Source organism: Nelusetta ayraudi, unplaced genomic scaffold, assembly GCF_046127955.1.
Source record: "Nelusetta ayraudi isolate G7.1 ecotype Tasmania unplaced genomic scaffold, CSIRO-AGI_Nayr_v1 ptg000071l, whole genome shotgun sequence".
In the NCBI taxonomy this organism is placed as follows: Eukaryota; Metazoa; Chordata; class Actinopteri; order Tetraodontiformes; family Monacanthidae; genus Nelusetta; species Nelusetta ayraudi.
Window position 1 is genome coordinate 1,952,501 of NW_027466121.1, and position 16,186 is coordinate 1,968,686.

At 46.3% G+C, this 16,186-nt stretch overlaps 1 protein-coding gene across 2 annotated transcripts in view; it reads right to left on the bottom strand.

Annotated features, from left to right (window-relative positions):
- The window catches only part of znf423 (zinc finger protein 423), a 134,867-nt gene extending 124,813 nt beyond the window's left edge, over positions 1–10,054 (bottom strand). For both annotated transcript variants that reach the window (XM_076042661.1, XM_076042660.1), the window contains exon 1: positions 8,535–10,054. In XM_076042661.1, coding sequence (XP_075898776.1) covers positions 8,535–8,574 — 40 coding nt within the window. In that variant the 5' untranslated portion in view covers positions 8,575–10,054. The remainder of the gene's footprint in view (positions 1–8,534) is intronic.
- Positions 10,055–16,186: the final 6,132 nt, after the last annotated feature.

Here is a 16,186-nt window from a genome sequence, read left to right on the forward strand (position 1 = left end):
ATCTTGGACGTACAGTACGATACAGCTTTGATGGTAGAAATCAAGATTTTGTTTCAATGAAAACCATATCAACGTTTTCTTTTTCCCTTGACCGCAGACTCTGGAATCTGACCTCGCAACCCGGAAGGTGACACCCGGTCAGACCAGGGGGTTTAAAGTTCAACAATTCCATACACGCTCACATTAAAAATTTCCCCATTTCCCAAAAGTCACCCCTTACATCAACAGCAGTTGTGTGTGCCAGACAGAAGGAGGGAGGAAGGGAGGGTGGCCCCACATAAATATATTATGCATCAGCCAGGTGTGCACAGGGGCACTGCTAATTGCCCCCACAACTAATGTTTAATGTACAGAATGGAAAGGGGGAGGGATTATTAGGCGAAGGGGTGGAAGGCAGAAGGGAGGATGAAAAGCATTCTACGGAAGAGGGGAAGACAGAAGGGAGAGATGCTCGGCGGACGCAGATGAACTGATTCATAAGTTACTGTTGGGTTTCCCCACAGAGAATCGCAGAGAAGTCTGTGTGCACGTGTCTCACGTCCACTGATTAGAGCACCGTTTGTATTCCAATTTGGATTCATCCTGCATCTTAAAAGACGGAACCAATAAAGTCGAAGATGTTTCCATTGCACTTCTGCGATACACCTCTACATCAACACGGAAAACCACCTCGTGAGAGTGCAAAACCTTTCAGCGATATTTGCGAGGTTTTTCAAAATGTAGACGTTTCCATTACCACTTTTTTATTGCGATATTTAGGTTTTGGCGCAATTTTACGGGTAATGGAAACGCAGCTAACTTATGTTCACTGCGGTTCCGCACATCCATCGGCGATGGAGTCCATTTTATTTCGGTGTCTTTCTCACTTCAGAGACGCCGACAGCAACCTCCCGAGCACAGAATGGTGAAGTTCACACCAATCAGATAAAGTGGAATTTGGCCCATGCTCTTGTCCTGGGAGGGGATGTATATGTGTCCATGTGCAGAGTCACACCAGCATCATCTTTCTACTCTTCCAACATGAGCGTGATGGTGATGAGCACATTTGTGTGCATGTCTGTGTGTGTGTGTGTGTGTGTGTGTGTGTGTGTTATTCCAGTAGGTCCAGTGAGTTTTTGCCGCTGATAAACGAGGCCAGCTAAGCTGCCACAATGGCACAGTTGTGGCGGACGGAGCCCTCTTCAAACACACTAAAACTACACGAGCGCACCAGGCTGGCCGCTGATAAGGAGTTGTCGCTGGCACGCACGCAACTCACTGCGGGCCTTGACCCGCTGTGGGCGCGTGGAGTTCGCTCCCTGGCTCGTATATACCAAAATCCTATCCCGAGCCTATCAAATAATGTACTTTGTTAGTTTATGGGGGGGGGGGGTGGAAATGACGCGACACTGCACGCTCACTGATTGATTTCGATTCATCAAGTGAACCTTGATAAGATAATCAAGCTATACAGCTGTGCAAAAAAGATCGTGAATAAAGTGACTGTCTACTCTTTCCGAAGCAGCAAGTTTACTTTGGGCCGTAAGACACATTCTTGTGTAATTCTTCCAGCCACAGTAGCTGCGTTTCCATCGATGCTTCCAGAATTTCGACAAAGTGCAATTGCGATTCGCAGGCGTTTTTTCGTTGGTGTGGCGTGAGGCGCGTCAGCCGTAATTCTCGTCAACTCTCGTGGGACAAAATTTTGACGACAAATACGTTTGATTTTGTTTTGTTTCCAATTGTAAACGTTAGGCTGCTAGCGTGCCTGCGCTCTCTTTTCTTTCACAGCCCTTCATACAGCAAGTACAGGTGTACCCAACGGTGCAGTGACGGTTCCATTCCGACCACGTGCTGAAATGCACGTTACGCCGACACCCTGGAATCCTCAGACGTGATTAATCTTATTTTTTTGTTCCAGCTCTTGCCAACGCCACCTTCACTTCCTACTCTGAGTGTTCGACTGTTAAGTAATTCTGATTGCAGCTGAGAGGAGATCGACACGAGTCCATTACACGCAAAGCACCATATTACCGGGGGCCAATGCACAATTACATTAGCTTGTTGTATCCCATTAAAAAAGAGGGAAAAAAAACTACCAAAACTAAATCCAGCCCCCCCAGCTGGGGAGTCAATGGAATTTCGAACAAAGCTTTCAAAAAAAGCCATTTAATGGTTCAGCGAGCTTTAATGCAAAGCTTTCGTACAGCAACTCCTCCCGCACGTGCCCAACCGCCGATGGAACCAAACAACACAACAAGATTAGATAAGAACAAGGCGTGAGACGTTTTCCGCGCGGATAAGAGCGCGGCGGCGGCGACGAGAGTACCTGCGAAACAACCTTTTACATAATCCAAGCCACATGTGTGGGGTCTTTGAGTTTTACAAGGATCCATCACTCTGTGAAAGCCTGTGTCCTGATGCTGAGCCAGTCTGATGGTAAAGCCAGATGCAGCGAGAGCGTCAGAGCGCGAGAGAAAAAATGGGAAAGGGAAAGGAAAAAAGTGGAGAGGGGGTGGGGGGGTGGGGGGGGGAGATTAACTGTACTCTCCGAAACACGGCCGAGGCCGGAGCTGCTGTCAAACGCAGGGACGCCGCCGGGTTGAAAACGAGAGCAAACGCAAACAGGAGCTGCCTTTGCTTCAGACTCGCCGACCTCCGTTTGCACCTCGCGCTTTTATTTTACCTTTGTAGGATTATCAGAATTAGATTCGGCAAGCAGTAAATTGCCTTGTAACTTGATGGCATTTCCCACCACAATTAACTTTTACCCACATTTGGGGGGGCTGGGGGTTGTTAATTTTAAAGTCTCAAGCAGTTAATTGACAATAACTTTAACTCCAGGCAATGAATAATTACCATCTTAAAGTTTTTTTTTTTTTCATTACTTTCATCTCGCATACTTACATGAATTAGCGCACACCAATAACCCTGATTTACAGAGTGAGGCTGTGTAGCAGCTGAGGAGGATCATCGCTCAATGCAGTGTGTTGGTTTGTGAGCATGATTTTACAAACAGCTTCAGCTTCTCGGGCATGCCTGGAACACAGGGACGGGCAAACCACGGCCCGGGGGCCATATGTGGCCCATTAAGCTTCGTAATCCGGCCCGACAAACTTGAAGAAATGATATTAATACAAAGTAAGTCATAAAATAGCTGTATTACATCCAGTTTTTGCAGTGTTTTAAGAGTCGTTTCAATAAAGAGCTGAATACCGTGGGGCTTCAAAGACACTGATTTTGTTGCAACTTTGCTCCTGTTCATTTTCAATTGACATTAAAGCACACGTTTTCTGCTTATCCCATGATATATTTTCTCCTCCTATGAGATGGGTCACCAAAACACTCCATCCATCTGCTCCTGCTCCGGCTCCCCCTCCGTCACATTTCAGAACCACCAGTCAAAAAGTTTGCCCACCCCTGCTGTAACACTATGACGCCAGCGCATGAACTAATTTTCGCTAGATGCAGGCATATGACTGACCTTTGTGATCATCTCAGTTACCAAAGGCAAGAAACACACAATTCAGACTAACGGTTCAATAAAATATGAAGGAGAGAACGACAGAAAGAGAGGGATGAGACGAAGTAGAAGAGAGTTTCAGAGTAGTTTCAGTGCCCCATACGCACTGGCGGTCAAAGAGTGGAGTGAAGAGCTTGAGTCAATAGCAAATAACCGGCTGAAAAAAATGAGAGTGAGCCTTCCCTCCATCGCCCTCCCTTCCCCTTTTCCAGTCCTCCCTGAACTCCTCCATCTCCCTGTCATATGTGCTCAACTCCCATTTAATGTCCTGCAAATGAAGCGGATTTATTAATGTGTAATTAAGTAATAATCATCGCTACATAATGCATGAGAGACTCTGGGGGCCAGGAGCTGAGAGAAAGAGGAAAAAGAGAGGAAGAGATAGGACGGTAAGGCTGCTGGAGCAGACAGAGAAGGAGATTTTTTTTTTTCTTCACTGCCTCGCCTCGCTAAAGACGCACATTAAAAACGGATTAATCCAGCGAAATAATATTTTGATAAGGGAGAAGTAGCGCTTTCTCATTTCTCTCCCCTACTCACCCCTCCTTTCCCCTCACAGACCATCAGCCACTTTCATGCCCCATCATCGCACCATTAGTCCGTGTTCAATTAACAGGCGGGCAATTAGCCGAGTCCCCCCCCTCCCCCCACCCCACCCCCCAACTGCTAACAAGGCAAATCGCTGTAAAGGCGAGACTGGTCAAGTATACTGTATGTACCAGCGGTGAGATGTGCAAAGGGGGCAGTAATATGACAACTGCTGCAGCTGTTCCAATCACAGAGTGCAACTTGTAACTGAAAACTGTAGTGCACGAAGAAACTGACAAGTCAACAAAGCATTTTCTTCTATGAAATTTGCAAGGCGTCCTACTGAAGGTTGATAAACTGTTAAAAAAAACAAGGCCACGATAAGTGACATCTAAAATGTGCATTCAACCCGCTTGAATCGCATCATATTCTTTCAGCCGTTCATTTTTTTTCAGAATTTTAGCCGCCTACGCTTAGATGTTGGCAAACATCGAAATATTGAGAGAGAAAAAAAAACCTTACAGACAGAAATATCCATCCATTCCATTTTCAATACCAACTTCTTCCTGAACTTGCAGGGGTCTGCTGGAGTTTATCCCAGCTGTCACAGGGCAAAAGCCTGGACAAGTCGCCAGTTACAGAAATATCCCTTCCAGAATAATCAGTAGCTGCGTTTCCATGACCGCTTTTCGCAAAATAAAAGCGATATTTCTTAAAAATTTGGACAAAGCACATTGGGATTTGCAGGCGTTTGCGTTGAATGGTGTGAAGCGCATAAGCCGTAATTCTCGTCAAATCTCGGCCCGCGAGACCCCACTTTGAGGAGGATGGAGGTACAACATTTTTTGTATAAATATCCATTTCGATGTTGTTTGCTGTCAAGAATGGTTGTTATATTTTTCTTTAAATACTTGATTAATTGTAAAAAAAATAAATAAATAAATAAAAAATTTTAAAAAATCCTGTCTCCTCCTCCGTCCAAACATAACGCAACATTTTCACTTGAAGTGAACTGGTCACGTGACCCTGTACGTCACGTCCGGTAAATGCGGAAAAACTGCTGACACTTTTGCGATATACCTCTATATCGATACGTCTGACAAACCACCCAATGAAAGAAACCTTTTAGCAAGAGGTTTTTCAAAATGTAGGTGTTTGCATTACCAATTGTTTTATTGCCATATTTAGGTTTCGCGCAATTCTAGGGGTGATGGAAACGCAGCTAATTACCAAATACATCCAATCACCCCACAGTTTACCCCTGTGATTTAGGAATGTAAAAGGGGGCAATTAAAGGGCAACCGTGGGCACAATCAGCCTTAGATTTTCTACAATTTCTCCCCGTGGCAGGGGGGGCTCTCTGCGAGCGCATACCTAAAGCTGAGGATGCATGAAGTGGGACTTGTTATTGTTGCAGGACGCCCGGCTGGACGGCGGGCCTGTAAAGCCGAGCCGGGCGGTCAGAGTCGGGTGAGCAGGTGAAAGACAGAGAAACACGAAAACACCCATAATCCCCCTTGGCAGCGCTCACCTCGTCGTGGCCTTCCTCGCTCCCTCACCTGCCGCGTTAAAAAAAAAAAAACGCACACACACACACACACACAGGCCGCACCTAAACACCTCTCCTTCCTCCCACCGCACCCCTCCAATCCCTCTATCACCTCCGTCCCCGTCTCTCTCTATCCTCCATCCCCCCCCCCCTTCCCCTCCACCACCATGCCAGGTCTTGCCAAGCTGTCAGCGGGGGCAAGGTGCGGAGGAGAGATAGCGGCACGCATGTGCACGCACCGACGCATGAGTACACATGCACTAAACACACGGCGCTCCGACGCCAGCCAGACTACAAGGGCTGTGTTACCTTTGGCCGCGCACACGGACGCACACCAGAACACACAGAGTGCGCCGACGTCTGCCCCGGCTTTGCCTCGCTCGGCTTCACTTGGCTGCCTGACTAAAGCCCAGCTCTGGTTATCCCGGCTGCTGAGACCGGGCTGCCCTAGTCGCGCGCGCGCGCGCACACACTCACACACACACACACACACACACACACACACACACACACACACACCAACACAGAGGCAGCGAGAAACAAAAGTGTGCATGTCTGTAATAGATGCACACAAACACAAGAGGGAAGATCTCACCAGTATAAGCATCCACACACACACACACACACACACACACACACACACACACACACACACACACACACACACACACACACACACACTGTAGTAAGCAAAGGCTTCTGCATAGACGTATTAAAAAATTCAGTGATTTTTTTTTTTTTTAGACCACTTTTTGAAAAAATAATGGCAGCTGATGCAATGTACACACACGTCTTTGAATTTTTTTCACGTTTTTTTCACACCAACACAAACTTGAACACAGGATAGTGGTGGTCCAGTGTATAAGGGTGTCAGGGTGAGCCATGTTTAGGACTATTGAACACTTAAAAACACTGGCGACTGTATTACACCGATTTGCCAGTGTTGTGATTTTTTTTCTTTTTTTTTTGCTGCTGATACTGACCTGCATCAACTTCACAACATGAGCTTCTGAGGAATGGATGCACAGGAACCCACAGCCAAAGGGACAAATTGAGGGCCATAGATTTTTACACTTATTTGAACCAATGAGGTGAAAGCATGAAAAGACGAAGACAACTTAAATACTATTTAAAAAACTAAACCAGAAACACTATTTGAGAACTGGGTCGTGTGTTCAGAATGATTAATTTCTAGGAATAGATTTTATTGTTTAAATGATGTTGTCAATTCAGAATATGGAATTGATTTTTTTATTCTAATAAAATCTTTGTTTCTGAGGTCAGAATTGACGGAAAGCGACTGTGCAATAACAATCGTCCATCTGTTAACCAAAAAAAAAAAAATCACATGGTGATTTTTTTTTTTTTCCGTCAAGGTAGATTCTTTTTTTCCAGCACTTATTATTGAAATCTCGGTAAAGATAATGCTTGACAGCAAATTCCAAAATAATTTGGAGTCCTGTCCAACACAAGTTCACCTGCCTTTCCCCTGCTCTCCATTCGCCTTCTGTGCCTTCTGTCCTCAGCGAACCTTATATTGTCCAACGAGTTATCACATCTAAAAACACGCGGCGTCCAGTTAAACGCGTCAGCCTATCAATCGTGAGCATTTCTCAGACACTTCACACTTGCTCACTGGTCCAATTTCGATGCGAGGTTTCTCTCACACTGGACAAATTGAATCCAGAATGACCTCTGACGAGAGCAGGTGTAAAGTGAGAACCTGAACGCCAACCCTGCTAATCGATCTTAAACGGCCACTTTGAAACTGTTGTCGGAAATCAGCGCGTCTGCCAGACAGTCGCAGAAAAAGTAAGCCTATATGGTGAAAGGGGGTGGGGGGCGGGGGGGTGGCAACCACATGGTCAGCCCGTCCCGTTGCCCATCTGGGTCCTATAAAGAAAACATTGCAACCAAGGCCACCACATGCCCTCATGCATGATGCCCACTCACCCATGCACGGCAATGAATACTATTTTATTCTGAGGGGGGGAAAGGGACACTTTCATGGCTTCAAAAAAGGAAGCGGCTTTCTATATGAAACATGCTAAATAAATCTACTGACACAAATATCAGTGTTTAAATGTAAGTAACCTGTTCATTTTTTTTGTATTTTTTTTGTTGTTTTTTTTTTGAGAACGGAAATGATAAAAGAAGTTTTCAACACGTAAAAATATTCTTAAATCTCAACTCAACGATTGACGTTTAGCCTTTGAATTGTGTTTTAAGACTTTCGACATTTGGATCCAAAATTATAATTATTATTCCTTGCTTTGGGGGTGGGGGACATGAGTCACATAGACATACTATGGGAACTAAGTGAATTGATTAGGAGGTCACACTGTCAAACGTTACAGCTACAAAAGCAGCAGTGGGATGCAACAGAACACAACATGAGAAAGAATAAGCCCACATTTCATGCCCTCCCCATTTACAAAGTGAATTACTGCAAACGTATTCCAAAGCGCAGCCCACTCTGTCTGGAAAATGATACATGGACGCATCGTCTTTCAAGTTTTGACAGAGTGGCAGCAAATTAAAAAAATAAAAAAAACAATTAGTCGACGGTCCGGCGGAGGGACACATTTACTGCTCTGCAGCTTTGTAAATGGCTTTGCTTTATGGGACGCGACACTTTTAAGCGATTCAAAATTGATTTAAAATCACGTAAATCTTCTCTTCTACACAGTATCAGTGACAGTATTGTTGCACCAATAACAATTAGCCCCTCGTCCTCCTTTACTTTAAATGAGCAGACGCTCTTGATATTAACGTAAGAAATGACCCGCGTCGTAAAAAAAAAAATGACAGCGCCTGCCTGCCCTTGATGGGAAAGTACATTTTAAAATTCGCTGACACAGGGAGGAAAAGAGTGAAAGAGAGAAATCCCGTGCACGGGCTCTGATAGCTCCGGCTCTTGTTGACATGAAGGTCCGGCGGCTGGTCGCTTCTTACCTTTGACAGAGCGCGGCTTGGCCTGTTTTCGTCTAGACATTTCTGCCTCTTGGAATAGTTTCTGAGAGCGTTGAATTGCCGTCGCAACGTCCCGTGTCTTCAGCTAACCGCACACGGTCCTCCCTCTCCTCCTTCTTCTTCTTCTTCTTCTCCTCTTCCACCTCCACCTCCTTCTCCTGCTCCTCACTCGGCTGCTGTTTCTTCGCCTGTTGCAATGCGGCAGCCTCACACAGTCTCAGGCGGACGGAAGTCCAGCGACAACACACCCGAAGCACGCCGGGAGGGACGAGGCGACGCTTGGAACTGTTTCCCCCCCGTCTTTAGTTTCCAGTCACTGGGGTTGGGGAGCAACCTGTAGAATAAACGTAAGGAGAGGTTGCTGGGTGCTGCTAACTTCCTCTGGGTATTCCCTTTTCCTCTTCTTCTTCTTCTTCTTCTTCTTTTTCTTCTTCTTCGGCTAGAAGCGAGATGCCGTCAGTCTTCTTCGTTTGCTTTTTTTTCTCCCCCCCACCACTTCGCTCTTGATCCCCGCGGCACGCGCTTTTCGCTTGTGACGCTCGTGCCGACTTTTCTCAACACTTTGCGGACCAGCCAGGCGCGCGCGACAAACACCTCGCGGTCTTCTCAAAAAAAAAGAGAGAGAGAGAGAGAGAGAGAGAGAGAGAGAGAGAGAGAGAGAGAGAGAGAGAGGAAAAAAGGAAAAAGTGTCAAGGGCGCCCGTCCGAATGTCCGACTGTTCGACTGTCCGAGGCGGCACCACCACCGCAGTTACGTGTCGGTCCAGGTGAGAAAGGGTAAAAAAACGACCGAGAATGTTCTGGAGGTTGTTTTTTTTTCTCGCTCTTTCGCTTTTTTTTTTAATCAAGACCGGCCACCGCTTCCTCACTTCTTCGCCGGTGCTTATTCAAGTATATCGGAACTGTTTGAATCTGTGACGCTCTTTCCTTCTTCTTTTTTTTTTTTTTTTTTTTTTTTAAAGAAAAGCGGTACCGGTATCGAGTCGAGCGGCTCCCCCGTGTTCCGTCCCGCTATTCTACACTAGGTGGTGGTGGTCTGGTGGCAGGGACATTGCGCTTTTCTCCCCCACCTCCTGCATCTCCACCCCCCGAGGGGAACACGGCTATGGTCCCACGCTTCTTAGTTTTGTGATAATTCTCAAACGCCGTGCCGACGGTAAGCTATTTTGGAAGAAAAAAGAGAAAGAGAGGAGAGATAGTTGGATTTCTCTGTCAAGTCGAACCCTTCGCTAGCCTCTGTCTCCCTGCTTTTTCTTTGTCCTGACTCTGGCTACCAGTCTCCCTCCTCCTCCTCCTCTGCCTGCCTCTGCTGGCGGGGCTGCGGCGCAGACACACATAATAAAGCCAAGGCAGGCAGTGCTTGGCTGGAAATGTAGCCGCGTCCCAGCAGGGGGATGTGAGAGAAGGGTCCCGGCGGGGGAGCAGCTCTGATCCCGCAGGGAGCAGCTCGGCACAGCCCGGGTTGGCTGAGGCAGGAGGAGAGAGGCAGGAGGAGAGAGAGGCAGGCTGGGGCTGACGGAGAGAGGGAGAGGGAGAGGGAGGGTGGGGAAGGAGGGGTGGGGGGGGTGCAGACGGGAGCGTAAGGCAACAGCGCCCAGGTGTGGCTGACCTGCGCAACTACAACCGGGACCCTGAGAATGCAGAGGGGAAATGTGGACTTGTATTGTAATTGGATGTGGAAGAGACACTTTGGGTAAAGTTTAGGAACAAGTTTGACCGTTTAAAGGCTGCAGATGTGGAATGACATTTACTCAGACAGTGCCCAGTCGTGGAGATACAGTAGTCAGTCAGCAAAGAGTCACTCTCAACCCTTACAAACAATAGTAACATAACCACTAAGCTGTACTTTACTGCCATTGCTTGTGTCATCAATAACATGACAGAGTATAGCATATTAAATCTGTAGACTGTTTTTTTTTTCCCATTAGGAGACCAGTATTCTTCAATCAATCAGCTTTTATTTGCACAGAGCTATATAGCACCCAAAGGAGTCTCAAAGTGCTTTGCACGATCAGGAGAAAAGCCACTGAACTCTCCAGAGCACGCATGGTGTTATTGGGACCAGGAAAGACTTCCCTGTAGGAGGAAACCTCAAGTAGATCCGAACTTCAGAGGGCGCTCATCTGCTTTGATCAGTTGGGGTGAAGTTGGGGTACTTTAAAGAAACAGTCAGCATTTATGCATACTATGACACTGACTGTAGCGGGGTCAGAAAATGTCTGTCTGACATGTTTGGTATTTGGGGATTTTGACAGGCTCTTCTGAGCACTCAAATTAACCAGAAATTTGACCTGACACACAGCTGTGAGTTGAAATTATGACACATTTTACTCTCAAGAAAATAAAGTCCAGAAGGGGCCAGGAAGTTAATGGCAAGGGCTGTGTTGCACTAGCTGAGAGGCTTTTAACGACTAGGTTGCATGTGAATTGAAGAAGCCCAGTCTCCTCACGTGACTTGCTTTTCAATGACTGGTGCCCACGCATATACGCTGGAACTCAAATTTAGGTTTAATTCCGATTTAAGAAGTTCACGAGCTTCTATGCCACCCTCCAGCTGGTGGGCGCCAAGCCTTCAGCCTTCCTCATCCCTCTTGAACCAGAGCCAACGAGAAGCTCTTTCCGCTCCTTCCCCGATCCTGCGTGCAGCTGTCTTCTGCTCCTTCCTTGGCACTCCTACTGCAGTGAGCCCTGTCCACACAGACTGCACTCTACTCTCAAGATCCCGCCGCTGCCGGAAACAGCCACGTCTGCAGCCCTCTGCACTCCTGGCGGAGGCATTGGTATTTTAGATTTGTCCTCTCATGGGCCTCCTCACAACCTCGGTCCCGTGGTACGGTCAGTTCAACCAGAACGGCCGTCTTTGCCTACTGTCTACCAATGACTATGTCAGGCCTCAGCGTTGACTGGATGACTGCGAAAGAATCAACGTTGTTCCCATGTCCTTATTGGAGATTGTTTTCTGGAGATATCCATTGTGGAATGCAAATGTGCCACCAGCTATTTCAAGCCATAGACTGATAGGTGTTGAATGTATTATGCACATCACTGGGATTCTGGAGCTGTTAGGATCTATTTGTCAGGCAAACCTCTGTCCTACACGACTCCTCTTGCAAGTGAGTGTGGTTTGTAGATGGAACAGCAAGGATATCACCATAATCAAGATGTTGTGGCTGGGTCAAGCAAGCCCACTGGCTGCCTCTATGGCAGTGGTTCTCAAACTTTCTCTGTCAAGCCCCACCTTGGAGGAAGAAAAGTTTGGGGCTAGAAGCCCCAAATATGACGTGGCTGTGTATTGAGGGATCCCGATGAACCTGCAAGTGGTCCCATGTCTCTAGGACAAAGTTGACTTTTGACCCCATAGACTTGCATGGCATTAGGGCAGTGATTCTCAAATTTTCTCTGTCACGCCCCACCTTGGAGGAAGATAATTTTTCATGCCCCTTCCCCAAAAGCCAAAATGGTGACAAAATAGTTTTTTTCAAATTCACCGAAACAACATAAATGTGCAAATAGTGTTTTACCTTTGGCACACCACTTTTTGTGATATCAAAACCAACATTCTTTTTTTTTTATCATGAACATTCATTTCACATTTATTTCACTTTTCCCTTCATTTATGAACTCATTTATTTTATACAAATAAACAACTTTAGCAAATCACTCTTTGTGACATTAAATCCTGAACATTACTTTTTAAACAAGAATACTCCTTTCACTTTTCTGCTGTGGAAATAACTTTTTTTGGCAAACCACTTTTGTAACATCCACCATCCTGGCTTCCCTGTGAAACAACACAGCTTTATGTTGTGCTCCCATCTCCTCACAAAGTGCAGAGAATAGGCGCGCTTTCAGGGGTCTTGTTTTGATGAAATCGACCACATCAACAACATCAGTCATGCAACAACATAACATTTTCCACCTGCCACACGGGATGACGTTGAGCGTGGCATGCGCTGAGTCATAATATCGCGCCAGTCGCGGCGTAGATCACGTACTGATGCAAGGGTGTTTGATTACGTTCTGTCAGCGCTGGAAAACTGTTCATTGTCCGTTCTTCTTTTCGTCCCTGTCAAATATTTGTCCATCCTGTGTACCTGAGCAGCGTTTTTCTTCGCTACAACCTACTGAACACTTTTTGTTAATTGTTTGGCCGTTGAAAAAGTTCAGACGTTAAAACATTAGTTCCCCTGGGTGCCCCGTCTCCCTCCCGCCCGGTGTGACTCTGCGCCCCCCACGCCACCCACTTTGAGAAACACTGCTCTATGGCAATCTGAAAATTGATGGGTGAGGTCGACAGTAGAATATCAGTGCCAACATCAATATACACATTCCAATACCACCTGGCCTTATTTCCATTTAACCAAAAATCCACCTTCAACTACTACCTACAACTTCTGCTCATCTTAAAATGAGTTTTTTTGTGTGAATATATTGGCTGGACTTCCAATAACTTGCATATCCTTCTGCATACAAATGCCAAAACTTTAAAGATTGATGTCTTTTAGCAGTAACTGAATGATTTTTCTTTCTAAGAAATTATATGATTCACAGCCAAGAAATTGCTGTAGTCCGTCTCAGGATAATTAGGCACATATTTCTAGTGTCAGGAATCATTTCCTCCGTTTCAAATTGCAGCATTTGTGAACAATTTTAATGCTGCAATGTTTTTTGTTTTTTGCCTATTGAAAGTGTTCCCCATTCCCAGAGTCTCCCTCGTTTTACTCGCTCATGTTGGATGGATTCTTTAGGACACTGTCTCACGGGATTACTTTAAGCCTGCTCATTTAGAGCGAGCGGAACCTGTCCATGCAAAATTAACATTTTCTGCACTTTAAATTGAGCCCACGCGGGTTGTCTCATTCCCAGTCTGAGTGCATACAAAAGCATGGACATCTGTGTCGCAGTAATGTACCATCCAGTGTTAAAATCTTCTTTAAAGAAAGTCACCTCTGTGATCTCAGCCACCCTTTCATCCTTTCAAGAATAAACCATTTTTGTCTGGGCACTTTTCTTAAGCGCACATTGGAGGGAAACTGTGTGCCAGGGTGAAAATAAACCGTTTGACTTACTGTATAAACATAATTCAATTAGCCACACCAGTGTGTGTGCGTGCACGCGCGCCTGAATGTGTGTGCGCACGCACGCATGTCTCCCTCAAAGCTCCTTTATTTCCAGTGAAGAAAAAAGGGGGACACGTCTGCGGACAATGTAAAGCAGACAAAGAGTGAAAAAATGAAAATCACTGGCCGCTTTGTTCTTCGCGCCCGGCTCCAGCCGAGCGCTCTCTGACCGCAGCTGAGCTTTTCCGTGTTCCCTCCGTCGCGCCCCTCTCTCTCTGTCTCTCCCTCCGTCCTTCTCTGACTCCGTCTCCCACCGCTTCCACCCCCCACCCCCCGCTCCCGCCCCCGCCCCCCCTTTGCTCTGGTTGTCATGGATAACTGGGTAACGTGGAGCTCCCAGTGTTGACCAGCGGGGCCACTGCCCTCCGCAGATTGAGCCTCCCTGCCCCCCGCCTCACCCCAGTCTGCCGCGGAGAGACAGAGCAGCCTTTAAGATTGACCCCCCGCCAGGCAAGAGGAGGCAGGGGGCTCTTGTCTCCATGCACCCCCACCCCCCCGCCAGCTCCACCCCACCCCGTCCCCACCCCTTGGGCCTCGCTCGGCCTCACCCTCCAACCCTCGCCTCTACCCCCCTGATGAAATGAGCGCACGCCGGGAGACCTCTGTGTGCTTTTTTTTCCCGTGCATGTGTGTGCGCGAGTGCATGCAAGGCTCCCCCCGCCCAGCCCCACCCCCCCAGTGCGACTGCCGCTGGAACAGAGGGGCCAAAAGCTCTGACTCAGCGGTTGGTCCCTCCTTCCACTCCTGTCGCCCCCTCCTTGTTTTGGCCAGCAGATACAAAGAGTTGGGGGGGAGAAAAAGCCCACATTACAAGCTCCTTAAGGGTCAAGGACAGGGCCCAGACTGAATAGCCTGGAAGAGTCGTATTGTTGAATCACATAGCTGGCGATTACACCCTCTGTCATCTCTGCGCGGATTTGGATTTTTTTTTTTTTTAAGGCATAACAACTGAGCATCAAGTATCAGCTGCCCAATAAGTCTGCCAAAAACGTGTAGTGGGAATTGATACAGACAGGACTTCGGTGGAATGAACCAGGGGCCAGATGGAGAATACTTTCAAGATTTTGGATGAAAGATTTCGTACCTCAAGAGCGTCTGCATTTACAGTGGTGGGGCATAGGCAAGCAAATGGATTATGAGACAAAGTCAAAACATGCAGTGACAGTAGTTAAGCCTCAGTGCTTTTTCTGAATATATATATATACATACAGTGTATGTATATACTGTATATACATGTATATGTACCATATATATGTAGTATTTTGTCTCTCAACAACTACCTTTACTCATTATTCTCAGTATTTATTCTGTTTACAGAAATGTGTCACACATCAGTCTATTTCAATCTAATTAGATATTGATAAAGGGAGATTTTTTTGTGTGTCATCATGCTTTAACTTTCTTGCTGGTACCAGTTCGAACAACTTTATTCCTTTTTTGTGTTATGCTGTTGTTAGTTGATTTTTCAGTCATAAAATTCCATGGCTTCTGTCGTTCGTCTTTCTGCCCCCTTTCATTTTGGAACCTTTTTTTTTTTTCTATCGGACTTGTTCTTTTCTTGGTCACCTTGTCCATTTGGAGTTTTCCAAGCTGGTTGCCTTCTTCTACAGGGCTGCTGATCTGGCATGAGCCAGCTGGTTTTCTTCCAGGGATGTTGGGGCCATTCCAGTGCTATAGGGCATATCAGTGGTAATAATGTAGACTGCACAAAGGCTATCGTTAACTTTTCCGTCCCAGTTTTATCCTGCTGATCTGCGATGTTGACCCAGGCAAGGTCAGACCTGTGCCTATTATAGCTGCCTCTGCTGTGCAGAGCAATTGACCATTGGTCTGAAAGCGCTGCAAGGAGCTGATCCTGCCATTAGTTCGCCACATATCTTTTGCCAGCAACACTGAAAGCCAAGCTGTGAAGAGAGAAAGAGACTCCATCCTGCAGCACTAAGGTTGGCGTACACCGGGGGGGGTTATCTCACTGTGAGATAAAGACTTCAGCACAGGATGCCACAACAGCTTGGTGGCAGCGAGTGTGTTTACACACTTGTCCCTCAAAAAATGAACAAGAGAACATTGTTCAGCGCAACACGCCTGCCAGAGACTCCAGATGAACGGTTTTTGGAAGGGATCACGTATTGATCCTGTGTGAAGAAATTATTGAAATTGGGGAACAAATGTGTGACAGCAGCAGTGAAAAACATAATTCCCAAAGACATGCAATTTTGGTCCATGACTGTCTTATCGTTAACCCTTACACACCCATCCAGAGAAATGGATAAACATCTGTCTAAGAAACACCTGAAATAACATGGGAACTGTTTTGAGCCCTTTGGCGTACATGCATGTGGTTTATCCTTCTTTTGAAAGGCAACATTCTAAAGTTTTCACTATAAAAAATACTGTACTGTAACTTATTTATTTCTGGTTGGAATATTAAAAAACAAAAACTCTATTCCTAGCCTGGCCTCTATTTCTCACAAATCGCTAAAACATAAAAGGAACAAGATGAAAGGAACATAAA